General features: G+C 40.0%; 2 protein-coding genes across 10 annotated transcripts in view; both read left to right on the top strand.

Annotated features, from left to right (window-relative positions):
- Positions 1–5,176, top strand: part of WIPF1 (WAS/WASL interacting protein family member 1) — a 67,047-nt gene extending 61,871 nt beyond the window's left edge. For all 7 annotated transcript variants that reach the window (XM_034427766.3, XM_060688023.2, XM_034427782.3 and 4 more), the window contains one exon: positions 1,150–5,176. In XM_034427766.3, the coding sequence (XP_034283657.2) occupies positions 1,150–1,205 (56 nt within the window). In that variant the 3' untranslated portion in view covers positions 1,206–5,176. The remainder of the gene's footprint in view (positions 1–1,149) is intronic.
- Positions 5,177–10,309: 5,133 nt separating this feature from the next.
- GPR155 (G protein-coupled receptor 155) overlaps positions 10,310–27,831 on the top strand; it is a 40,855-nt gene continuing 23,333 nt past the window's right edge. The window contains exons 1-5 of one of the 3 annotated variants that reach the window (XM_034427668.3): positions 10,310–10,717; positions 13,738–14,245; positions 20,325–20,724; positions 23,272–23,437; positions 26,555–26,710. In XM_034427668.3, coding sequence (XP_034283559.2) covers positions 13,780–14,245; positions 20,325–20,724; positions 23,272–23,437; positions 26,555–26,710 — 1,188 coding nt within the window. In that variant the 5' untranslated portion in view covers positions 10,310–10,717; positions 13,738–13,779. Of the gene's footprint in view, positions 11,018–13,737; positions 14,246–20,324; positions 20,725–23,271; positions 23,438–26,554; positions 26,711–27,831 lie in introns of all 3 variants that reach the window. The other 2 variants (XM_034427660.3, XM_034427677.3) reach the window with 2 other exon arrangements.

Here is a 27,831-nt window from a genome sequence, read left to right as displayed (position 1 = left end):
TCTGCACCTCTATGACTGTCTGGTTTGGCTCTGCAACCAAACAAGACAAACACAGACTTCAATGGGTAATTAGAACTGCAGAAAAAACAATTGCTACCAACCTGCCTTCCATTGAGAATCTATATACTGCACGAGTCAAAAAGAAGGCTGTGAAAATATCTACAGACCCCTCACATCCTGGACATAAATTATTTCAACTTCTATCCTCAAAACGACACTATAGGGCACTGCACACCAGAACAGCTAGACACAAGGACAGTTTTTTCCTGAATGACATCACTCTGCTTAACAACTATTTCCCACAACACTGTCAATAATGTACTAAGACTGTATTACTATTATTCTTCCTTACTAGTATCTATCTCTTCCCACTTATTACTATAACCATGTTGCTTGTATCAGGGGTGAAATCCAGCAGGTTCTGACAGGTTCTGGAGAACTGGTAGTGGAAATTTTGAGCAGTTCGGAGAACTGGCAAATACCACCCCTGGCTGGCCCCAGAGTGGGGAGGGAATGGAGATTTTGCAATATCCTTCCCCCAGGAGTGGGGAGGGAATGGGGATTTTGCGGTATCCTTCCCCTGGAGTGAGGTGGGAATGGAGATTTTGTAGTATCCTTACCCTGCCATGCCCACCAAGCCACACCATGCCCAAGCCACGCCCACAGAACCAGTATTAAAAAAAATTGGATTTCACCACTGGCTTGTATCTTTCAATTTATATTGTTTTTATTTCTTTCCTAGTACAATTTGATAGCTTATTAGTAACCTTAACTATCACTAAGTGTTGTATCTTTTTATTCTTGATGAATGTATATTATTCTCCTTATGTACACTGAGAGCATATACACCAAAGACAAATTCCTTGTCCACACTTGGCCAATAAACAATTCTAGACTCTGCCCTTTCATATATGTGTGTAATGTCACAGTGTGCTTAGAGAAGGGGCAGCTTTTGAATGCTGAGGCTGGAATACTATGGAACTTCTGCCTCCCTAGAGATGCCACCATTGCTAACCAACAAGCTGTAATTTTACCACTTACCAAGATCTTTTTTTTCAGAAATTCCTGTATGTTTTTCAAACCTGTTTCCAGGTTTTGATAAATCTGTCAGTAAAAGATGACTGTGAGGTTTGCTTTCTCTTTCTTTAGGTGGATCCAGTCGCAGAGAAAGAGGTGCTCCACCACTTCCACCCATCCCACGGTGAAGTGGGCTTCTAATCCTTTTCAGGATGACTGTTATCCTTACATGTTCTTTGAACCTCTCCACATGTCACAATGCTCCTTCTCCAACAGCACTTTTGAGCACAACTCCCTACCTTTAGGTTTTTTTAATTTTTTTAATTTTTCCATTTAATTTGGTGAAGCTGAAGGACTTGCTTTAAATGGCCTGCTTACGTTGGTTTAGATACAGGGTGACTGAGATCTTATTCCCATTTCTTGGCATTTAGTTCTACTGATACTAGTGGAACTTGCTTCCAATAAAATGCCAAAGTATCCTTACCTTGAAAACTATCTTCAAAACTTCTTGGAAACTATCATTTGTTGCAGTTCTGCTCAGCCTTGTCATCAACAAGGAGAGAAAAGCTGCCTTGGTTTATAGCATAACATTCTTAGATGTAATTCTTGGAGATGAAAATCTTCCCTATTTCTATGGGTGGAAGTTTGGTTCACTTTTTAAACTGTAATCTCTGTGAGATTACTGATCAATTTGATCTGGCCCATTTGGCCATTAAAAAAAAACGTGTGGCACAGTAATTGCTACACTCCACCTTTAGAAGGAGATTGGGATAATTACGTGACATTTTCTCAGGCAATCTGTTTGATCTGTAATGAATTGGAGTCTTTCAGAGACCAAAAGAATGTTGCCATCGAGATTGCTTATAACTTCCGTTACAGCTTTCACAAACGCATCTCAGGCTAGCTGTTGGGCTCAATTGGATTGAAGTGGAGAATTAAAAAAAGAAAAATACTGGGCACTCAGTCATTAGGTTGGGATGATGGAGTGTCATTGTCATCTTGAGGATTACACCATCACTTCACTAATGGTTATACTATTAGAGCTCCCTTCTAAGATGTATCGTAACCCAAAGCTTTCCAATAATATGTAATGTTTACTATAAAAGCCTGTATTTTGATCCGCGAAAGACAGATACTCAACAATTATTTAGTGTATCCAAGTATCAGAGAATGCCACTATGATTTCTGTAATTTTTTTTTGCTAATATCTATATGTGCTGGACCTCCATTTTTATTATGGTACAAGTTGATACTTTTGAGTATGGGAATTTTTTACTTGGCTTATATGTGCTTCAAACAGCTTTTCTTTTCTTTTGCGTGGCAGCTATTAATCAAATATCCAGCTATATGTAGGAAATGTCTAACTATAGAAGAAATTCAATTGAGCTTTTTACAAGCTCTCATTAAGTTTTCAACCTGGGCTCAGAAGAGTTTATTATTTACGTTCTGATTTTGCTGCGATGATCATTCCTTTCACAGGATTTTCCTTACCTGAAAAGGTGCAAGAGAAGACTTCGTTATTGAGGGTTGGGACCACATGGTTTTGGAATCCTGCCTGTCAATAAATGGATTTGGCAATTTGCAATGTTTATTTTATCTAGCTGATATCAATTTATGGCAAGAATCCTTGCAGAATTATGATTCTGTACTGAAATTCATGTGATAAGCTGCCCAGAGTGGTTTGATGGTGAGATGGACATCATATAAATTTAATAAATAAGTACCGGTAATAATAAAATAAAACAAATACAGTTTCTACTTAGGGGAGATAAGTTATGAAGATTTAATTTCAAGGATCTCGGTTTTATCTGCCTAAAACTTTGCAAGGTAGAGGCAGGAGAGTGATTTTTCAAATGATGTTAGCAGCGTCTATAAAGGAGGTTTTTAAAAAATCAAGATGGCAGATGCTGAGCGACGATGTCATGAGATGGGAAGAAGCAGAAATATTGATGAATCAATGTGTTTAAAGCACAACAGAATTGTGGAAAGGTGAAGTAAGATCTCTTTAGTCACATACATGAAAAGTAAACACACATATTTGAGGAAAAAGTCTGAGGATACACTTGAAAGTGTTCACAATGATATTTGTATTAGTGGCCTTATCAGCAAAGATACACCTTTGTGTAGTTTCTGTTTACGGTAAGGATAGAACTAAAGAGAGCAGAGAATATAACATTGCATTTTCTGTGAGTGAGTGAATGTTGTTTTTAAGTTTACTTTTTGGGATATTTTTTTTAGTGTTGAGGTTCATTCTTTGAACCCCACTTCTGTGATGGAATTGGTATGTAATGAATACCTTTCAGGATCCAAAACCTTTACCCACACAAATTTTGCTATAAAATGAAAGATTTACATAAACTATAATCAGAAATAGGTTTCAGCACTTTTCAGGGTCATATATGGTCTAGAATTATATTTTTCAATGGACTGTTGCCCTATTTGTATATACTTAATTCTGACATTCATACGGATGAATCATTCCAGTTTCAGTCTGATTGCCATTGTACAGTACGCGTGTGTGGATTAAAAACATGATGAACAAAAAATAATTGAATTATTATTTACATTTTGTTGCAGAAACTGGAATATTTGTTTTTTGTATTACCCAGATTTTTTTTATATGCTGCAAAGTCTCTGCATCTTGTATGTGTAGTTTGATCGTCAGTTTATTTTTTGTTAGCATATAAAGGGAATGTGGCAGAAAAATTCCAAATTCACTGCAGTTGCAGTAGTTAATATAATAGAACCCTTTGAGCTAGAAAAGTTGGACAAACCGATTTATCAATGAAAGGGCCTGTCATACTTGTATGCTAGTAGATTAGCCATTATAAATAAAGTAATAGAGCACTGCTCTTCTGCCAGTAAATCAGGATCAGTTTTCTTTAACGTGCTTTCTGGCTCCAGTGGGCTGTCAATTTCAAATCTCATATCATTCAACCATCTTGACCATGGCTGATTAGAAGTAATGGGACTTATAGTCCCAACACATCCAGCAAGAACCAGTTTAGGAAGAAACTACTCAAGATATGTGAAGAAGTATAGTCAGCCAGGAATAGAAAGAGCAGGCAAATAATAAAAATACCTGTACTCCGCTTAATTATTTTTCCTTACTGTGCTTAGTTATAAGCACATACCAGATAATATTGCTTACTATAACTACAGTTATTACTACTAAATAGCTGCCATCTTTGTGGCATTTAGAAAATTAGTTTTTTTTAACCATTAATCAGTCAAAGAATTAACTTGGCAAATTTACTTCTAGTGCAATAAAATCTAAAATTCCAACCAAAGCCTTAACATGCAGATGTGGCCTTCAGAGAGAAAGATGGTCTTCTCTCTTTCTCAGAGGATAATTTGTTAGCACTTTATCTTCTATAGGAATCTTCCTCAAAGAATTTATGCTAAATACTGTAAGAAAATGTTTCAAAGGAGAAGAGATTTGTTTTGGTTGTGTAAACCACCTCTTTTTCTTTCACCAGATATATTTTAAAAACAACATGTTTAACACATTTTAGTATAGATGTTTTAGAGTACATATTTATTTATGCACGATAAGTAAACAGGGGAAAAAATAAAATCAGATTTTCATCCCTGGTGCCTTAAAACAGCTTGGTGCCTTGAGACTAAATGGCAGCTTTGAAAAGAAACAAGATCTAAAACTGATTGTCTCCACTGTGAATTTCAAATACAACATTTATACTTTATCATGTGTGATATTCAAGCAACATACAACCCACAGTATTCACTATATAGCATCTTACCTTACTGTACAGAAATACAATATAATGAATTGCAAAAGACTTACCAGACTGCAATTTTAAGATCTTTATTCTAGCAGTATCTTGGATGGATGAATTCATGGAAATTTGAGATGGATGTGTTTAAAATTTGAAAAAAGCAAAGTTTAAATCCTGTTCATATGAATGAATCAAATCATTTGTGAAATAACAGGATATGCATTTTAAATATATGATCCATACCCTCCTTTTTATAAAATTGCACATAAATCGTGGAATAGAACATGCCTATATTGTAAATAAGGTTGTTTCTATTTGACTTTAGGTTATTAACATGCTTATCTTAAAGTACATGAGAAACTAAATGGCAAGTGAATTTCTTGCATGTACAAAGGAATAAAAATTAAAATGATTTAAAGGTTTGTCAGATGCACCTGTATTTGTGTTTGTTATATACAAAATGTGGGTTGATAACCTTTATGGTTTAGAATCTCATTATTAAGTGGCCCGCAAAGCACATATACTTCAGTGCAGTGGTGGGATTCAGCCAGTTCACACCACTTCAGGAGAACTGGATGTTAACTTTCTGAGCAGTTTGGTGAACTGGTTGTTAGAAGAAATCATTAGGGCAGAGAACCAGTTGTTAAATTCTCTGAATCCCACCACTGCTTCAGTGGGACTGTATACACCATGGGTAAATTCAGTGCAGTCCTCTTTGATAATGCCAGTTCACTTATAATTATCATTCTTGGATATCCTTCCCATCTCTCAGAATTGTATGATCTCCACCAAAAAAAATTATTTAGCTGTTTAAGAAATTTAATTTACATATAAAATCTATATGAGCTTAAGATTCTACTTTTCATTTTAAAACATCTACCAGTCTGGTTTTAATAAAACTCTTTTGAGTTGTCTGCTTCACATTTAAAACTGACCACTAGATGGTGCTCTTTTGTTTGTTTTTAGTTAGATCTCTACACTGGAAAAGTAGTCCTTGCTTAACAACCTTAACTGGGACCAGGGACTCCGTTACTAAGCAAAGTGGTCATTTGACCATCTCATTAGCAATGAGGCCTGATTGACTGTAAATAAATCACCCATTAAGCAAGACATCACATGACCATGATTTGTGAATCCCCCTGTTGGCTTCTCCAATGACTTAGCTTGTCGGAAGTCAGCTGGGAAGATTGAAAATGGCGACCACGTGACCATGAGGGCTGGTCATCACTTTTTTCAGCGCCAGTGTAGCTTTGAACAGTCACTAAACAAGTGATCATTAAGTGAGGACTACTTGCAATAAAAATTGACAGCATCCAATTTGCTTATTTTGAAATCCGTAAGGCAGACCCGTGACAACTGAATGACACTTGGGCCTCAATTAAATAAATGGCAATTTATTTAAAATACACCATATATATTAACACACTCTGCTTAATCTTATGGAATACAGTTAGATATCTGAATTCAAGCACACGTGCAAATACACCCACCCATAAATACAATTCAAATTAAAATATATATAATGAAATCAAATGCAAACTAAAAAGTATACAAATTTTAATTAAAATACAATTCAAAAGCTTGGGAAAACAGGTGGTCACCTCATGCCAAAATGATGCCAATGTGGGCATCAGTTGAACCTCTTTAGGGAGGAAATTCCATAAATGGGGTACCTCTACAGAAATAGGCCTCCCCCTTAGGGAGGCCTACGTCACCACCTTTGATGGATGGATCTGCAAGACGATCCCCATTATAAGATTTCAAGATTCAAGGAGGTATATATGGGAAAAGGCATATCCTGTAGGGGTGTAGTTCTATTTAGGGCTTTGAAGGTGAAAAGCAGCATTGTGAATTAGGGCTGGAAACAATTAGCATTCAACATAGATGGAAAACACTGGCATAATATATTTGTATCCATCAGGCCCTTGAGTGGTCTAGACTCTCTGTTTCGAATCAACTGAGGTCCCCAGACTGACTTAAAGGCAGTCGTACAAACAACATGTTGCAGTAATCCAACTAAGAAGTTACCAGAGTCTGAATAATCCCTGTTAACTGATTCTGCCCAGGTAAGGTCATAGATGTTAAAAATCAGTTGAAGCTGATACCAAAACTACCAAGGTTACTTCAAGTGACAGTGATGGATCTAGGACTACACCCAAATGCAAACATGCTCCTTTAGGGCAAGTGCAAATACTCCAGGACTAGCAGGACACCACATAAACACATTATCTTCTCTGGACTGAGTCTCCGTTTATTGGCTCTCATCCAGTCCATTACCCCAACCAACCACTGATTCAGGCACTAAATTGTCTCACCTGAGTTAAAGCTGGGCTTCATCTCCGTACTAAAGATCTTTCCCAGCAATGGCAACTGGGGTGGGGGTCATCTCAGCCCACATTTCTGAGCGACTTCTCCCAACTATTTTATGTAGGTGTTAAAAAGATAAGAAGCCCTGAAGGATTCCATAACCCAACCACCATGAGGCAAAGAGTAATCCTCTCAGTATCACCTTTTAGAAATAGTCATCCTAAGTAGGGGAGGAACCACTTTAAAACAGTGTCCTCAAAACCCAACTTCTGACAATCAGGATCCCATGGTAAATAGTGTGGAGAGTCTCCAAATGGTCCAGAAAGACCAACACAACTGCACTCCCCATTTTTCTCCAACACAGTGTCATTCCCACAAAGCAACCAAAGATTCTTTCTATTTCATAGCCAGTCTTTTAAACAGGATTGAAATGGGTGGAAGAAGTCAATTGCACACAAGAGACCATGGAACTAATGAATCACCATCCATTCAAACACCTTGTCCAGGAGGAACAAGGTCACTGGCCTTTTCAGGAATGGCTTATTTAATGCCACATTTAGCTCTAGATATAAATTAATATTTTAAAAAGAGGGTTAATATATTTTTTTAGTGTTTAAAGGTTTATGTCATCTAATCGTTAAGAGTCTTAATAACCTTCAGTGAATACTGGTAAGCACCACTGTAACATAATATAATGTATGATAGTTGTGTTTTACAATACAATTTTTTTTTTTAAAAAGGAAGGGCCTGATCACTGCCTCTTTTAAAGAGGGTGGAATTGTCTGCCAATAATTGCAAATGTTTTATTGAGAGGTAATTGAATCAAAATAATAGCTTTTTGCAGATATGGAGTCTAAAGTGCGCAATATGTTTTTCTAAAAGGTTTAGAGACGTAGGCTGCTCTGCAGCTTGTCTGTTGTAGAAAAATAAGTAGGTATTAAAATACACAGCAAGTACCCTGTGGTCATAGTCAAAGCGCTGGGACGCAGAATTTAGTCTCAGCTTATTTTTCCACCTGACCTCCCTATACTCACTGCCACACTGTAGCACCCCTCAATCAGCCTCCTCAACCCCAGTGTGGCACCCCCATACTCCTTACTTGAACTCCTTCACTTTCTGCTGAATGACCCATGTGTTTAGAGTTACAACATCAACCAAGATTGCTGGGATTGTTACTCTAATTGTGGTCATAAGTCAAGGACTACCTGTGTATTTGCTATGAATTAAGCTTTTGTTTACTCCTTCAGGTCTCTATAGCAATATTGAGTTACCAGTATATATATCCTTGTCTGAATAAAATGGGAAAAATGGAAAATTAAGCTTTAATTTTAAGCTTTTGGCTGTGGCTTCCGGCGCCACGATATAATCAGCAGGTGCCATCGCTAACTATTGGGGGTGAATCTCTGCCCCCCACAGAGAGGGCTCGCAATCTGGGTGTCCTTCTGGATGCACGGCTGTCTTTAGAAGAGCATATGACGGCCGTGGCCAGGGGGGCCTTTTATCAGGTTCGCCTGATTCACCAGTTGCAGCCCTTTCTGGATCGGGACGCCCTATGCACGGTCACTCATGCCCTTGTTACTTCCCGGTTGGACTATTGTAATGCTCTCTACATGGGGCTCCCCTTGAAGAGCACTCGGAGGCTCCAACTGGTCCAGAATGCAGCCGCGCGGGTGGTTATGGGCGCAACTCGTTGTGCCCATGTGACACCCCTCCTGCGCGAGCTGCACTGGCTCCCAGTGGTCTTCCGGGTGCGATTCAAGGTGTTAGTTACCACCTTTAAAGCACTCCATGGCATAGGACCCGGGTACCTCCGAGACCGTCTTCTGCCACCAATAGCCTCCCACCGACCAGTCCGTTCCCACAGGGAGGGTCTCCTCAGGGTGCCGTCAACCAAGTTATGTCGACTGGCGACGCCCAGGGGGAGGGCCTTCTCTGTGGGAGCCCCAGCCCTGTGGAACGAACTGCCCCCGGAAATTCGTAAGATCTCCGACCTCCGGGCGTTTCGCTGCGCACTGAAGACCCTATTATTCCGCCAGGCCGGACTAGCAACACAATAGTTTTTAAATTGGGATATTTAAATTTATTGGGGTTTTAAATCTGAGCCACTTTATTTAATTATTTTAAATTTTATATTGTTGTTTTCTTTGTGTTTTTAAACAGGCTGTACACCGCCCTGAGTCCTTCGGGAGAAGGGCGGTATAGAAATAAAATTATTATTATTATTATTATTATTTAAATATTAATATTTAACAAGGAACTTCACAATTTTTGGATGATACAAGGCATTACTGTATTGATAAGCTGACAGACATATATAGGATAATTTAAAAGTTGGAAGGGGGGGGAGCTCAGATTAAGCCAAGAGGGAAGAATTTTTCAATTTTATGCTGGTTTGCTTGTTTCAAACTGAAACTTGAGATGTGTTAATTTCTTACTTTAGTGAAAGTGGCCTTTTAGAAAACTGCTGAAGGGCAGTGTTGGCTGACTGAGAAAGATAAGCACACATTATGCTGCTAAAGTAGATATGAGATTTGGCATCTACTTTAGACAACAAAAGGTAGCGACTAAAACTGAGTGTTAAAGTGGATATTTGGCAACAACTTTGGAATGAAGTGTTCAGATATCTCATATTAACAAATCAGCAATTCACCAATGGATCTTGAGTACATTCACTATTATAATCCTAACATGCAATTAATTCCACAAGGACTTTTCATGTTTATTGGATATGCTACTAGAGAATGTTTTAAAAGGATTGGCATGATGTTAAGTATAAAATGTTGGATGGAACTTTTACAATCCCACGATTATTTCATCTTGGTTTTATATTTTACTAATTTGTTTTAGGGAGGTATGTTTTAAAGATGTGAATGTAATTCTGAATTTTATGCCCAAGATTTGTGTTTTATTAAAACACAAAAAGTAATGGATTTATTGAGCATGGAGTGTAGGGGGGGACTTTTTCCAGTGAGAAAGCTGTTTCACACTTAAAAAACATGCCTTTGTTGTATTCTTTTTGTATTCCCTTCCCCCCCCTTTACATTAAAGGGTTTAAAAAAGGCATCTGAATTGGCAAACAGCATGTTCATACTGATTTCACCATTAGCATAAACCTACCTTGCCAATCCATCTGATTGCTTGCTAAGAGAAGTTTCGCCCTATTAACATTTCCCCCTTATTTTTGGCACCGCAACTTCCAGGTGTGTCAAAATGGAGGTGTGTTGCCACCTCTGCCTTGCAGGGAAGTCAGGTGGTTAATTGGCTTTCGAGAGGCAATAAAAATAGAACAGGAATCGGCCTCTTCTGTAGTTTTGTACATACTCAACGCTGGTGCTTCAATTCAGCAGTCGGGAAAAGCCCCGTTTGGCTACCAGGATAAGCAGTTATTTTTATTTTATTTTTTTAAACGATCGGTTGGATATTGGAAAATAAAAATAATAAATCAGCATCGAGGCTAATTAGAGCCTAAGAATCCACCGTCAAGCAGAGACATGCAGCAGGGCTATCTCGCAAGGATGCAACCCTGCGCCGCGTCATATGGCAGGGAGCCCCATTCGGGCATGTAGGAATTACTTCCGAGTAAATACAAGTCTACGGCCGCGAGCTCATTACATAAAGGGACCAGAGACGAAGAGGTGTAAGCTTTTACTCGTCAGGTAAAACGGAGCAATTGCGATCGGCAGGTGGGATTAAGACGGGAACCGCTTTTCTCTCTCCAACCCCCCCACCCCCCTTTTTCTGGTGCAGCCGCCCGCGACCCCATCGCCATTTTAGCTAAACCCAGACGCGGGGCGGGCTCGGCCAGCTTGGGCCCGCCTCTGCGGTGAGCTCACACGCAGCCGGGTTCAGCCCCACGCGCGAGCTGCCTCCCGTCAAGACGACAGGTTCCCCGCAGGGCCGGAGATGCCCGCTTTGCTCCTGCTCTCGCTGTTGCAGCCCCCGTAGGGCGAGGGCAGGTAAATCAGAACAGCTGCAGGCGGGCGCCGCGCGGGCGGGGAAGGGAGGAAGGCGCGGGTCGCAGCTGGCTGCAGCTCCTCTCGCAGGGGGTGGAAACCGAGCCAGCTGCTTGCTTGTGGGGAACCTGGGAATTGAGAGGGCGCCGGGAGGGAGGGAAAGCTTTAGCCGGCTTCCAAGACGAGGCAGTGGGGTTGAGGAGGGGCTTCCAGCTTTCTCCCCTTGGACCACGCTTGGGCTGCTATTCACGGACTGGACTTTAGCCAAAGGGTGGGCTTGTGGCACTCCCGGGGCTAACGCGCTGCGGGAGAGTGGTGTGTGTGTGTGTGTGTGTTTATTTCGGAGGTGGTTGCCTTGTAAGGCGCCTCCTCCGTGGGAGCTTCTGTTTTTGCCCGGTGACAGCAGGGAAAGCGGTTGAGCGGGGGATGGTGAATTTGCTTGGCGCTCTGTGGGAGTCTTGCACTCGCCCGCGCCTATTGCTGCACTTTAAGCACCGGCCGGCACCGCCGCTCTGGTTGCAAAAGAGACTCAAACTCGCCACCAAGCGCGTTCCCTTTCCTCGTAAACGCCATCCTATTGGCTGCGGGCTGGGCCGCCTCGGGTGAGACGAGCGCTTCTCTTGCAGCTCAGCACGGGCGGGGGTCTGAGCGCGGGCGGGAACGGTGTGTGTGTGTGTGGGTGGATCCCGTGGGTCCCGGTCCCCTTCTGTTTAAGCCCTAACCCTGGGCTGGATGCGTTTCTTTTAAAATCAGTCAAACTTTGTAGCGATTTAGTTGATTAATTAGCCTTCCATCCTTCCCGAGGTCGGTAAAATGAGGACCCAAGATATGTCAACCGCTTAGAGAGGGGCTGTAAAACACTGTGAAGCGGTATATAAGTCTTAAGTGCTATTGCTATTACTCAAGCAAGCATTCAGAAAGTCCAAATGCGGGTACTACTTATACCGGAGTCAATAGCTATTAGAATCTCAGAAAATAAGCCTTCAGATTAGAAGAAAAGACTGCGGTTTTCTTGGAAACATTTTTTGGAAGTAGCTTACCAGGATGGTCTCAAAGGTGGTTTTTTTTTTTCAAGAGGCAGCTGGAATTTCTGAAAATCTAGAAAGTCCAGTTGCCTCTTGAAAAAGCATCTTTGGGACAACCATGACCTGAGAATCTCCATAGACAACTTGCCAGGATCTTTATCCTAGGGCTGAGAGAGTGTGAGTGGCCCAAAGTCAATCAAGTAGGCTTTGTACCCACAGTTCCTAGTCTACTACTTTTAATCACTGCATAGAGCTGCTCTCATGATACAAAGGCATTGTGTAATTTGTGCTTTTGTACCTGGCGTATCACCCATTGTTGAGTGTTGACTCTCCCTCTCCGGCTTCTCTCCACCTTCCAGAATCTCTTTCTTAAACTCAGTACAGGTCAACTGGCCAAAATGACACCATCCTATTGCAATTACTTACTCTTTTCCCTTGTAATTACCCAATGACATAATTGCAATATTGTTTGGCGAATTAAGTAATTGTAATACCTTCATGGCCTGGTGATGACTTCTATACACTTTTAAGTAAAACTGACGTATCTTCAAAATTATATTTGCATTTTTCTCTTTTTTTTCTACCAAGATAGAATTTTGTTCAGGCCTCAGTGTAGAAAATCTGATGGTAGATGGTTTAATTGGTTTTCAAAAACAGGAAATTCAAAAATAAACTGGTTCTTACCAGTATTTTTTAAAACTCTCATCTCCCCACATGTTTTAAGAATGTTATTTCCTGTTGCAGATATTTTTCTTTGCAATTCCAGTCAGTATACTTTCTTCCACAAAGCTATTCTTGATCTTTCTATTTGTGATAGGAAAGTATACTTAGATTTCATACCTGCAAGTATATTTCAGTTTCTACCTAAATTAAACCTGATTCATTGAATTCCTAAGTGCAATAGGCATTCTAAACAAGGAAAGCAGACATGATCACAATTATTCTGGGCTACTATATCACTAGTCCAAATAAAATGGACCCACTGCTGTATGAAAAGAGTCCCAATTCTTTTTCTTAGATTTTTATTCTGCCTTTTGGTTTTTTTTGTCAATGCAGACTCATAATCCTTTGGTTTCTAGACCAGTAATTTCTTCATTTTTAAAATAATTTCTTTATAATTTTATAATATAATAATTTCTTTATAAATTTATCTTCTAATTCCTACTTGTTACAGCCCACAGATTTTCTGTAAGAGTTTTTAGTTTTTCTATAAAGAGAAACTCAGATCTGATAAAGGTAAATGTAATGTCTGACTCCAGGGGGGGCAATGCTCATTGCCGTTTCCTAGCTGAGGGAGCCAATGTTGTTGGAAGATGTTTCCATGGTCATGTGGCCAGCATGGCTATATACCAAAGGCACATGGAGTGGTGTTATCTTCCCATCGAAGTGGTACCTATTTATCTACTTGCATTTGCACGCTTTCAAATTACTAGGTTGGCAGGTCTACCCAGAAGTAAATTAATCATACTAATTTATCTACAAGCAGTTTGCTTCCTTTCCACCATCATCCTGATGCCACCTACTTTATTTTTTGTTTTTGTTTTCAAGAAGAGTCAATGTTCTGTGTCCACTGATAAATATTCAAGATATGAAAATGGCTTTTGGTTTGACATGTTGGAAATGCACTAGACAAAAATACAGAATGCAATATCAGCTCAAAATGATAAAAAAAACCCCATTGCCTTTCTTCTTTTACAGATCAGACTCGACTTTTCAAATTTTGAGAAGGGACGAATAAACATGGATCTTTTTACTCACCTCAACACAAAGAATATATTTTCCAAAACTAATATGTCTGGTCTTCTATCTGGCAAGTTTGAGGATCAACTGAACTTAAGCAGTAATTCTCCTTCGATGTCAATAAGTAAGCTTTTTCCAGCTTTGTTACAATGCTTTGGCATTATCCTTTGTGGATACATAGCTGGAAGAGTTAATGTAATTACATCAACTCAGGCCAAAGGATTAGGAAACTTTGTCTCCCGCTTTGCACTCCCAGCTTTACTGTTCAAAAATATGGTCTTGCTGAATTTTTCCAACGTGAATTGGTCCTTTCTGTACAGCATCCTGATTGCCAAAGCCTCAGTATTCTTCTTAGTTTGTGCATTAACATTGTTAATAGTCACTCCTGAAAAACGATTTAGCAAAGCTGGACTCTTTCCTATCTTTGCTACTCAAAGCAATGACTTTGCACTGGGATATCCTATAGGTAAGCATCATTTTATGTTTTTGTAACCATAGTGCTTTAGAATCGTCATGCGTAATACCCATTTCCAAAACACATATTTGGGGCTGGTGGGAGGGGGTTAGGTGTGTCTGGAGTTCTAATACAAGACATAAATTAGCCACTTTATCAGCAATGTATAACTTTCTGCATAGAGAAGAGCTTTTTTGAAGCTGGCCACTTTTTGTACCTGTAGTACAGTGTTTTAATTTTTGAGAAGAAAATATATTTTGCTCCCCAAAAGAAAAAATATATTGGCCTGATATTGCAAAGATGAGGTGTTTTTTTTAAAGGTACAGTAAGTGTTTTTAGCCTGTGAAAGCCTTAAGACTTGAAACATGAGCCTTGGTAGTACAGTGGTTTAATGCACCCTGTTATTAACACAGCTGCCTGCAATTTCTGCAGGTTCGAATCTTACCAGGCTCAAGGTTGACTCAGCCTTCCATCCTTTCTAAGGTAGGTTAAATGAGGACCCAGTTTGTGGGGGCAATAAGCTGACTTTGTATAAATATACAAAAGTATGAAGGCTATTGCTTAACGCACTGTAAGCCGCCCTGAGTCTCCGGAGAAGGGCGGCATATAAATCAAATTAAAAAAAAAAAAAAAGACAAACATTTCATATATGAAACTGCACCCAAACCCCAAAATCTCATTGTAAGAAGTGATAGATATTGTACTGTAGTTAGTATTTGGTGTGGAGTCAATCATTATGAATTGTAAGCCATGCTCTGTGACTCACAGTGTCTGATGAAGCTAACCTTCATGCTTTACTTAATGAACCATTATTGGATAAACAACAGATTAACATGATATATAAACTTACTCTCTGCGCAGGAGTGCAATAGTTTCATCATTTGTAGGGAGTGGCACATTAGGCACTACGTTTGGAACTTCAGATACAAAAAAGTATTCACCTTTTTTATATTGCCTGTTCTTGAAAGCTACACTGATTCACAGAGTTTGCATTTATATACAGTTAGTTAATGTTACCTTATGCTGATGCCGTTTATAAGAAAATAATAGTTTGAATCCTTAGCTGGAGAAAGAAAGCTTGGAGTCTCAAGTGTAATACACAAGCAGATATTGGTAAACCAAGTTCAGGTGGCTATCATTAAAAGGTACTTAACAGAATGGAATATAGCTGTGTCCTTTAAGCACCATTAAATCCTAAGTAATATACCGGTATATACGTCATTCTAGATATCCTGACTAAAGAACCTGTAAGCAGAATGAAGTTTGGGGTTATCATGTAAGGTGCAATTATTTAATAGTGTGATGAAACAGGAAATTTGATATAATTGGTTTTCTACAGAATGGAAATATTTGTCTTCTTTTTTCCATAATCCTCTTCTGTCAGAGTTCCTGCAGAAGTTGTTAAACATATCTTTGAAAATACAGGCAGGCCATTCACTGTAAGTTACGACATCTATTGTGATTTAGTTCATCTTAAAATAGAACTACCATATATCTGTGCAGCAAAAATCTTGGTCGTCACTAGGGGGTAATAAATATTGAAAACTAGTACCTTGCTACTAACTCATACTCTGGATTTCAATAGACTGAATGTAGCAGCCCTACTTAAAGTAGACCTGTTGAAGTCAAGTGGATGTGTTTATTTTGCAGGCCAGATACTATACAAAAATTATATGTAAAGTTCCCATAATTTTCGTTATATGCATTTTTTCTGTATGCAGATTATGTGATATCTTGTCTTTGTGATTGTAAATTGTCACCAAATCAGTGGTATAATACAGTGATATAGTAGCAAAAAAAGTTTTACTATTTGCCAGCTAGTTTTCAGGAACATGCTATTTTTGATTTTTATAGCTGTGCATAGGACAATTATTTCTCTCAAATAAAACCTGACAAGTTAAGAGCATTGGATGAGGCCATGCACAATGCCATGGGTATCAAACTCGCCACGTCATATTGACATTATGTGATGTTTTGCAACATCTTTCCCATTAGCGAAGCTGCGGTGGATGTGGCCTATGCGTGACGCATCTGGCTTGTGGGCTGCCAGTTTGGCACCCCTACAGTATACAATTTTTAGAAGAATGCATACAAGGCATATCTTCTAGTATGCTACCACAATTGTATTTGTTTAGGATGGATGATTGTGAGAAAGTTTGGGAAATCTGCTAAAATTCATTTTAATTTATACATATATAGTTAAATATTCTTTTTTTAAAAAAAACATTGCAATAAAACTAGCAATCTAGTAACCAATTGCAATAAAATGCAACATATTTTTTAAAAAGAAATACAAATACTTTATACTATACTCTATAGATATGAAGAATAGTGAGGGGGTAATAATGTTGTTCCTACTCAATTTTCCTCCCAAACCTTAAAACTTTAATTAGGGTATGCAAAAGTCTTCAGAGGAGCTGTTTCAAGGCATACAGGAACATCTGTGAAATGTCTCTTTTAGAATCAGTAAGGCAACCTTTTATGTACAAGATTTCTCTGGCTACTTCATAAGTTACTCCAGTCTGTTTCCACGTGGATATGCAGAGCCATGAGCAACTGAGCTAGCCTTTCAAAAGAGATGGCTGCTTTAACTACTCAAAAGAAGAGTTTCATTAATACTCATGTACAGTACATAAGCAAGGGCCTCTTTGGAAGGTTCTGCAGAGTACGCTTCTGGTCAGTTGCTAGTACTATAGTCCTGAAAAAACAGGAAGGAGAACTAGTCACAGTTTTAACTTCCACATCTTAATACAGTTCACTGATCTGTTTTTTTTTTATGTGTGCCCTTTTATTTGCCCTTCAGATGCTTGCAGTGGGGCAAGAGTTGAGCAGCATCTCTTAAGGGACTGTATTGATTGGAACCTGGACTAGGAGGGTCGATTTTAATTGAATTATAGTTAGAGGATAATTGTAGGATTATTACAAAAAACATCCTAATAATAAAAGCAGCTTAGCAGTAAAACCAGTTGCTTAGAAGTTCCTTTACTGGACATGTTCAGATGGAGTCTATATAGTCAGCTGTTCAGGATGCTTTCTTTTGGATTCAGACTTTGAGCAGGGTTTAAATTCAGGGGCTTAAATGGCTCTTCCAACTCTTTTGATTCTATGATCTCATGGGCTGTGCCATCATCCTTTTGAACAGCTGTTCAAGGTGGAACTTAAGTGTTGTCACCCTTTGTCTCTTATGACTTTGAACATTTTAGCTGTTTTTTTTCCCTGGTACTGGCTTTATCAATGCATTTCGTATACATGGTAGGCTCAGAACTTTTTTAGCATGTCTTTTATCTCAGAGACTCAAGGGGTGATTCATACTGTCCCTTATCCTGTTGCCTAATCTCACCCCCGCTTTTGAATAGTGTCTCTACTATTTGAATAAACTTTTGGCAAGATACACACCCTGCCTAAAAAAATGACTTCAGAGTCACTTTGCCACATAATTGCTTGGGATAAGAAAAAAGATAGTGCGATTGGTTTATATGACAGCAAGAAATGCTGCATTCAGCTAGTAATGTCACATAGTTGACTGGTGGTAATGTCACATAGAGCCTGGTGGTGCAGTGGACTAAACTACTGTTAAAGTAATATTTAGCTGCCAGCTGCCTGCAATTACTGCGGGTTCAATTCTCACCAGGCTCAAGGTTGACTCAGCCTTCCATCCTTCCGAGGTAGGTAAAATGAGGACCCGGTTTGTGGGGGCAATAAGCTGACTTTGTATAAAATAGAACACCGCTTGGGGGGGGGGGAAGCCCTACTAAGCAGGTATATACAAAAGTATGAAGGCTATTGCTTAAAAGCATTGTAAGCCGCCCTGAGTCTCCGGAGAAGGGCGGCATATAAATCATACTAATAAATAAATAAATAAATAAAATAGTTATATGGTCCCAGCTGAAAATACCGAGACATTCCAGGTACCTCTTTTATAGGGACATATGTGGGTAGTCCTCGGTTTATGAATATAATAGAACCACTGATTACAGTTGCAAGTTGTGATTGTGGTAAAGTGGATCACCATGTGATCCAACCCAGTTTTATGATCTTTTCTGTGGCAGTCGTTAAGCAAATCCAGTTTTTACTAGTCTGAAAACCTAAAGTAAATGCTGATTTTCGACCAAAATGGAATTGGTAGTTATGTGACCATGGGATGCTGCAAATGGCTGTAAATGCAGGCCAGTAGCCAAGCACTTGAAATGAGCTCTTGTGACTGGGGGTGGGGGTGGGGAGCCATCAGAATTTTGGAACTGGGTCACGAGTAATTTTTTTTGGGGGGGAGGGAATCCATCAGAACTTTGAATGGTCACTAAGCAACAAGTTATAAGTCAAGGACTACCTGTATTCACTGGGTGAAGTCATTTTCTCTTAGCCCAACCTACCTCATAGCATTGTTGTGGGAATATTAGGAGAAGGAAGAAGTATTAGGTATTATAGGACAGTGATGGCTAACCTTTTTGCCGTCACGTGCCAAAAGTGGTCGCATGTGTGTGTGCCCACACCTATAATTCAATACACCCTGCCCCCCGCATTATGCATGCACGACCCCCCCCCCCCGCGCCACGTTTTGGGCCTAGCAGGCCTCCCTGAAGCCTCCAGAACCCGGAAAGGGCCCATTTCCTGACTTTCGGTGGGCCCGGCAGGCCCGTTTTTTGCTCTCCCCAGAAGCTTTCCTGGAGCCTGGGGAGGGCAAAAATGGCCTACCCCATTCCCCTGGAGGCCCTCCGGAGGCCGAAAACACCCTCCCAGAGCCTCCATGTGAGCCCTGTACTTACCTGGCATCTAAAATGGGCTGCGTGGAGTCTCCTTAGAGGGGTGGTGGTGTGGGTGAGGCCAGCTGAAAATCAGCTGGCCAGCGCGCACATGCGCTAGGGCAACAGTCGCATGCCCGCAGGTATGGCTCCGCGTACCACCTGTGGCACATGTGCCATAGGTTTGCCATCATGGTTATAGGAATTTGCAAACTCCTACCAGATGAATTGGATAGAAGCTGGTATAACTTGGGGCATATCAGAGAGCCAGCATCAAGGTCAGAAAGAAATTCTTGAGAGATTTGGGATACTGATCCTATCATCTCTATCAGCATGGCCAAGAGGGCTAATAAACATTTGGGTTGAAAGCATTCGATGGTCAGGTTATTAGGAAAGATGGCCAAATTGATATTTCATTAAATATTTGCTTGTTAGACTTAAAGATGAAAGACAACGTTACTAAATTTAAAAGCCAGAAACTTATCTACCTCAAGTGTGTTTTGAAGACAGAGATTTGTGTCAGCTGCTCTATAAATATACAAGATTTAATCGATTTCTGTTTATCACTGGGTGTAAGATTATACAAAGGCCATTTCATTGAGAGAAAGACTAGAGTTATAAAACAAGATTATCATTAATGGAATGTTATATCATGTTTCAAACTTGCCTACAAAGGTTCTAAGTAGATGGAGTTATATAACTGTTCTCAGAACCAGTCCAAGTTTGATTTTTACAATTCAAAGGTCATTCAATATTGTCAAAGGCTTTTAAAACACTTAGGTAAGATCATGTCCTTCCTCAGCAAATAGGATTTTTCAATCCTATAGTCAAGCGAATTATCTTGCCAATAAAATATGCAATTGAGGGCCAGTTTGGTAAATAAGGAGTCTGTGATTTCTAGGCTTCACTTAGGCACAAAAATAGCTGGGTAACTGAGCCAACCCCCTTTCTCTCAACCCAATTTACATCACAGCATTGTTGTGGAAAAAATAGGAGGAGGCAGGAGTATTAGGTATATTTGCCACCTTCAATTATCTATAAACAAAGGCAGGATAATGATGTTGTTGTAAGTATATGCTGTTGCTTCTCTTCATTGTTCAAAATGTCCTCCTACCTTCGGGAAAAGAAATTGTGCAATAGAATGCACAATTGATAGAATGCAGTTTGAGTTGGAATTCCATCCCTTCTGCAGGGAATAATGTTGTAACAGTTTTTTTCCCCCCTAATCATCAAATTCATAAATCATAACTTCATTTTTTCCCATTTCATGCAAAAAGTCTACTAGGGGTTTCCAGTCAGCCATAAATGTAGATATTGTTTTCTCTCTAATCACAATCTTTTTTTCTTTCTAGTTGAAGCTTTGTATCAAAATACATATCCTGAGTATCTCCAGTACATTTACCTGGTTGCACCAATATCACTTATGATGCTAAACCCCTTGGGGTTTATCTTCTGTGAAATCCAGAAATCAAAAGACAATCAGAATCTCTCTCATAGCAAAATGAAGATCATAGGACTCGGGCTTCTCCACGTGTTGCAGAATCCAATTGTGTTTATGGTCTTCATAGGAATTATCTCCAATTACATCCTTAAACAAAAGATTCCTGAATATTTGGAAAACTTCCTTGACAGTCTTGCCAATTCATTTTCTGGCTCGGCTCTTTTTTACCTGGGTCTCACCATGGTTGGCCAAATAAAGAAACTGACAAGAGGTACATTTGTTGCACTGATTCTCCTCATCACGGCTAAACTGTAAGTTTTTTTCATTGTGTTTCTTTATGCTTGGAAATTAAATCTTAAATACTTTGTCATGAACTAAAAAAATAATTTCTAATGAGTGAGCTGTACCATTTTCTTTCACATTCTGAAAAATGGGTTGCCCTTTTTTATTATGATTGCGTTATAGGAATTTAAAATTATTAGATGGTAAGATAAATACTTTAAATACTTTGTGCTTCAATGCTGCAAAATAGTGCTGTTAAAAATGCAGGTTGTCCTTGACTTATGACCACAATTGAGCCCCAAATTTCTGTTGCTAAGCAAGACAGTTTTTAAGTGGGTTTTGCCCCATTTCATTTTACAGTATTTCTTGCCACACTTATTAAATGAATCGCTGTAGTTGTTAAGTTAGTAACACGGTTGTTAAGTAAATCTGGCTTCCCCATTGACTTTTCCTGTCAGAATGTTGCAAAAGATGATCACATGACCCTGGGACTGCAATCGTCATAAATGCATGTCAGTTGAAAGCATCCTAATTTTGACCATGGTGATTCTATAACAGTCATGTGAAAAACGGTCATAAGCAGTGGTGGGTTGCTCCCGGTTTGGACCGGTTCTACCGAATAGGTAGTAACTTTAGGAAGTAGTTCTCCGAACCGGTAGTAATGGCAGCCAGGCCACACCCCCAAACCGGTTCCCCAGCGGCTGCTTGCTCGCCCACCCGAAGCTGACCGGAGCAAAGAAGCCTCTCAGCTGCCTGGCTGCAGGGTGCCGAAAAGTCCTTTAGCCGGTGAAAGCTGTGCATGCGCAAAGATGGCAGCAGCAACCGGAGGTCTTTTCGGCGCTGTGCGCCAGTGGCTGGGTAGAAAAGAAGCCTCTCGGCTTCCGAGTTCAGCAACAGGCTCAGTCCCTTCACACAGGGTCGCTTTTCTCCGTGCCAGAGAAAGATCAAAAGGCGCGGAGCAGCCTTTAATTACAAAGTTGTCTAGATGAGGTAAAAGAAAACAAACCACTGAGGGAAGGAGCCCACCGAAGCTGCTGGTGTTGCAGCCGCGACCCCACTCCCCGCAGCTTGGAGCTCCAAGCGGAAGAAGTCCTCGGCTGTTGCAAAGAAGTGGCAGCTCTGGGTGAGCCATGCCCACTTCATTCTCTTTGAGAGCTGCTTTGCAAACAAGGTGCAAAGCGGCTCTCAAAGAGAATGAAGTGGGCGTGGCACAACCAGAGCTGCTGCTTCTTTGCAACAGCCGAAGACAGAAGAGTTCGCTCAGGAGCAACGCCAGCAAGGAAGGCAGCTGGGTCGGAGGGAGGTGTAGCCCGAGCTCTCTGGGACAGGTAAAAAAGTGTGGGGAGGTGAAGGGGAGCAGACTTGGCCCTCCACGTGTTGCATCCCCCTCCCAGCCTTTGTCCGCGCCTCCGTGCCACCAGCATCTCCCAAAGATGCCGCCATTGGAGCCGTGATAGGGACTGGGGCAGCCCAGTAGCAGCCATGAGCTGTGCTTTCCTCTAAGCGCTGTGGGCGGCAGAGGGAAACAGGTGCTTCTCTCTGTGAGACTTGGAGGAAAGCGCAGCTCATGGCTGCTAAAGCACCTCAATCAGCTACAGCCCAGACAAGCTGAGGAACTGCGGGGATCCTCCCGTGTGTTGCATCCCCCTCCCAGCCTTCACCTGCGCCTCTGTGCTGCCAGCGTCTCCCGAAGCTGCTGCCGTTGGAGCCGCGATAGGGATGGGGACAGCCCAGTAAGCTGGGTGCCCGAAAATGGTGCAGAGGCACGGGGGGGAAGGCTGGGAGGGGGTGCAACATACGGGAGGCTCCCCGCAGTTTCTTGGCTCTTCTGGGCTGCAGCTGAGTCTGCTGCCCCGAACTGGCGGAGTGGGTTGCTCTGGCCACAACCACAAGGAAGGCCTGTCAGAGGCGAGAAGGGGCGCTTTTCGGCCAGGAAGGGCAACGGAGGAAAAGCTGAGACGACCACCGCCATCCCATGCGTCCCGACCTGGATATGGGGCCAGAGTGTCAAAAAAAAGTTTCAAAAAGTCCCAAAAATTTTAGCCACCTTTTCGGTGGGCGTGGCTTGGGGGGGTCATGTGACTGAGTGCGTGAGTGACGTCACGTTGGCCACGCACAATCAGTCACCCCCCCCCACCTAGCCACACCCACTGAACCGGTAGTAAAAAAATTTAGAACCGACCCCTGGTCATAAGTCTTTTTTTTCAGTGCTGTTGTAACTTCGAATAGTCACTTAATGAATGGTTGTAAGTCAAGGACTATCTGCATTATATTTAGAATTAAGACTAATTTAGTTTTTTAGCTTTTAATCTGTCAATGGGTTTTAATTCGAATTGTTTTAAATTTGGGCCAAAGTATGTAATTCTTTTAATAATTTTAAATTTTGTATTGGTATGTGTTTTAGTTCTGGCTGTGCACTGCCCTGAGTCCACTAGGAGAAGGGCGGTATACTAATTGAATAAAATAAATAAATAAATAAATGTTGACCTGCATAGAGAAGATTCACTGAAAAATAATTTTTAATTTAGGGCCCTAAATTTCCAATTGAGTAACTTATTTTTCCGTCTTTATTCTAGGCTGTTGATGCCCCTTCTATGCAGGGAAATGGTGGAATTATTAGACAAGAGCCAGAGTTCGGTCAACCATACCAGTTTATCCAACTATGCATTTCTCTATGGAGTCTTTCCAACAGCTCCGGGTGTGGCTATATTTGCAACACAGTTTAACATGGAAGTGGAAGTTGTATGTCTCTTAAATATTTCCTTTTCCACATAATTACAGGTGGTCCTTGACTTATGACTGGTTGCATTAACAACCATTTGAAATTACAATGAGCCTGGAACAGGTGCTTTCCAACTCGTAAAGAACTTCTGGCTGTTATAAAAGGCCATGCCACACCACTGTCATACCCTGTGGTGACATGTCTGCATTTGGGATGCTTGGCAACTTGCTCACGTTTATGACTGGATGCAGCATCCCATGGTTATGTGACTGCAATTTGTAACTATTTTTGCTGGTTTCTAGCAAAAAAAAAACCATTTGGATGAATAGGTTCACATGACCATAGTATTTTCTTAAAGACTGCAGCCTACACAAAATAATGTCATAAAATTGGATCTGGTCATGTGGGTGCCTCATGACCAGAAAGATTTACAATCAGAAATCCGGTTCCAATTGCAGTTATAAGTCGACTATCTGTAATTTCTTTGTGCAAGTTTTACTGACTTCATCAAGTTGAGGAAAAATTATAGCAATCTTAATTATTTAGAAAATAATTAAATATGCTAATGAATATTTCAGAAGTGTCATGCATCTGTTTTGAAGTTCATTTTTGGAATTAACTGCGTAATGAATAAAAGATGGGTAAAAGAACTGATTATTTTCAGAAGTCTTGGGGGGGGGACTGTATAGCTTGACACTTAAGTAGCATTAAAGTTGATACCTTTCAATCTAAATTTTCACTTTTCTGTTTAGCTTCAATTGCAGTTAATTTTGCTTGAGCGAATCAGATTCATGAGTTGATTCATATTAAAATATTTAACTCTGGAGACAAAAAGTTATTAAATAGAAATATTTTTTAAAAAATCCAGAGGCTTTGTCTATGCTTTATTGCAGGGGTCTCCAACCGTGGCAACTTTAAGCCTGGAGGACTTCGACTCCCAGAATTCCCCAGCCAGCAAAGTAAAGCTGGCTGGGGAATTCTGGGAGTTGAAGTCCTCCAGGCTTAAAGTTGCTAAGGTTGGAGACTCCTGCTTTATTGGATTTCCCTTTGGAGGGAGAAAAAGAGAGAGAAATCATGATATAACATTCCTTATTGGTTAAACCAGTGGTCCCCAACCCCCGGTCCGCGGACCGGTGCCGGGCCGTGGAGTACCTGGCACCGGGCCGCGCAGCGGCCGGGGGACATGAACGCTGCAGCGCACGGCCCAGGAGCCTTTGCGCTGCAGCGTTCATATCCCCCGGCCGCTTTTGCGCACTGGGCCGTGCGCAAAAGCTCCTGGGCCGTGCCCCCACCCCTGCGCGCGCTCAGCGGGCCGCGGCGATAAAAAGGTTGGGGACCACTGGGTTAAACTACTACTTCTGAGTTTATTCGTGAAAAAGAAATCTTCCATTGGAATAGGCTGCTATTACTTTATGCATTCCCATCCCTGTGTTCTCTGGCTGTTAATCATACTGTGACAATACCTGTTTAAGTAGATGCTGTGTAAGTCATTTTATTATAGACAACTTTCAGATTTTGACCTCAAAAGATTTCAAAGCAAGTATTTTTTTTAAATGAATCCTCTGATAAATCTCCCAAAGTAGAATGTTTTCTCTTAAAATAATCAGATTATTAGCATTTTGTCATGAAATGCAAAAATATATATTTTCTGGCCATGAATTGTTTGGTGACAGTGCTAATGCTAATGTCATTGTTACTTTTCTTAGGTGCAGAATTTTTGTGGGTCCTGAAATAATGCATAGCTATTAAAAGCTGTAATTCTTAATCTTAATGAAAAATACGCCAGGATAATTTTTAAAGAAATTAAAAGCCACCAGAAACAGAAGCCACCAGAAATCTCTTATTTCAGATGGCACAATCTTCACTTAAATATTTTGGTAGCTTTTTAGGCCAGGAAAAGAAATAAGTAATGGTAATAATTCCTCAAGATTTCAGGAACATCTGTACTTTCTTGGTTGTTACTAGATTAAGGGGACATGGAATGCATGCAAAAGTACATATATAATCCTCAACTCAACAATCATTTGTTTAATGACCAAAGTTGCAACAGCACTGAAAAAAGTGACTGACTTACTGATCCTTGCACTTATGGTGATTGCAACTGGCTTCTAACAAGCAAAGTCAGTGAGGGAAGATGGATTCTTTTAATTACTGTGTGATTCATTTAAGAACCACAGGGAATCACTTAACAGCCATGGTAAAAATGTAATAAAATTGGACACATCTCAATTACCTAACTCAGCAACAGAAATTCTGATCCCAATGGTGGTCGTAAGTCATGGAGTACTTGTAAAAATACTGTCCCAGTAAAATAAATGGGAGAATAAAAATGTTTTTATAATCAACCTGTGGAATAATGGTTTTCTTCTGTAGACTAATATGCTTACCTCTGTAGTAACACAGAAAGAGGAAGCTGGCACAGAGAATAAACAATGTATTAGAAAATATACCTGTTTGTTGGGCATGTAATAAAGTATGGAAATGTGCAGTTACTTTGATTTGTCTCAGTTACCCTTTTTATTAGTTTATAATATAAAATACAAAAGCAAATGACAGGAAAAATAAGGGAGGGAAAAGGGAAGGGAAAAGTGTTAGAAAAGAAGGGAAAAAGAAAGAAAAGGCATTGACTTCCCTTAGGTACAGTAGAATAAGATAGTAACATCAAACCTCTACTTTTTACTTTTACTTAATAGTATAAACTACCCATTTCTATAACAAATCTATTGAATCAGTAAAACCCAAAATCATTTTTTCATTTTTTCCTACACCTCAAGCACAAAGTGCAGAAGTGATTTCCAGGTAGAAACAAAAGTAATTGTGTTTTTTTTCTTTTATCAAAACAGTCAATTTAGTCACCTGTGCTAACTCCATCAACTTTTGCAGCCATTCGTCCATTGTGGGAATTGAAGTATCCTTCCATTTTTGTGCATAAAGTAATCTTACTGCTGTCAATTTATATAAAATCAAAGTGCCAAATTTTTTTTCCAAGTCTTTTTCCAATAAACCCAAAAGAAAAGTTTGTTTTTTTCTTTATATTCACTTTAATACATATTCTGTATTAGAATATGAATCCTACTCCAATATTTCATTGCTTTATTACATGTCCCACATAAAGTTAATTTGATTTGTGATTGCAGATAACTTCTGGAATGGTGATCAGTACTTTCGTGTCTGCCCCCATCATGTATGTTTCTGCGTGGCTATTGACCATTCCCTCTATGGATCCAGACAGACTGTCAGCAGCAATTCAGAACGTTAGTTTTGATATTAGCATTGTTAGTCTGGTCTCTTTGGTGAGTATCACGTTAATCAGAACTGTGCTATTCTGTGTTTAAAAGATGGGGAGGAAAATAAAAAATTGATTCTAATAGTCCCGTTTAAAACGGGTTCTACAGCAGTGGTTCTTAAACTGGGGATAATTTGGGCATATCCTGGGCATAATGGAGCAAATTGCTTTATTGTGCGTCAGAGATGCAGTTTGGATTAAATTACTTGTAAATACGTACAGTACAGAATTGTGCCACTGGTTTCTATTTTAGTCTGTTGCCTGAAGAGAAGCCGAGTAATAGGAACTAGCAATCCCAATTATGTTGTCAGCCCTTTAGGTTAGCCCAGATCAAAGAATAGTCATGGCAAGAATTATTATCTTATTGCTTATAGGATACATTTGCAGAATCTTGCAAGCCTGTTCAAAACCATCATTGTCCTTTTTTTCAGAGCAATAAAATGAGGCTGCAGCTGTTTCTGAATCTCTTTCTCACGCTTTCTACTTTGCAAACATTTCCCCTCCCTCTTCTTTCCAAAGACCACAATTTTTTTTAACAAATATGAGGATTAATGTGTTAGAAAAGAAAAGGGGAGGTTTGGATTCTGTCAGCCTTTGGCCTCAGAAGCTCATTGGCTGATTTTGAACCAATCATTCTCTCTCATTCAGGCTGAACTACTTCCCCGGATTATTGTTGTAAGGGGAAAAATAGCAGGGAATCCAATATACATTGTCTCGAACTCCTCGTGTAATGGAGTATATAACTCAATGAATAAGTCATATATAAGACTTTGAAGAATATTAACAAAGCTAATCATGATGATAAATTATTACCATAGATTTTGTTTTTTTTTTTGTTTTTTTTTAATAATTGTCACACCATTTATGCTGCATTTCTGTTATGTTATGCATCATCCTGGTCTTTATGAGAAGAAAATAAAACCTCATTATTGAATGTGACAAAGCATCCTGGTTAGGAGGCAACAAAAGGCAGAAGCTTAAAAAAAAGAGAAATTGAAGAGGGTTTTTTTCCCCCTTTTCTGTTCAGCAGCTTTTTGAAAGAAGCTCTTCTCTTGCACCCACAAGTAGTCTTCTGTCTAATGTGACTGACAGCTCAACAGATGAATCTTCAAGATTCCTGACTTCCTT

This window comes from Pantherophis guttatus, chromosome 1, assembly GCF_059756535.1.
Source record: "Pantherophis guttatus breed Tessera chromosome 1, ASM5975653v1, whole genome shotgun sequence".
NCBI classification, from domain to species: domain Eukaryota; kingdom Metazoa; phylum Chordata; class Lepidosauria; order Squamata; family Colubridae; genus Pantherophis; species Pantherophis guttatus.
This window is presented reverse-complemented; position numbering and strand designations above follow the sequence as displayed.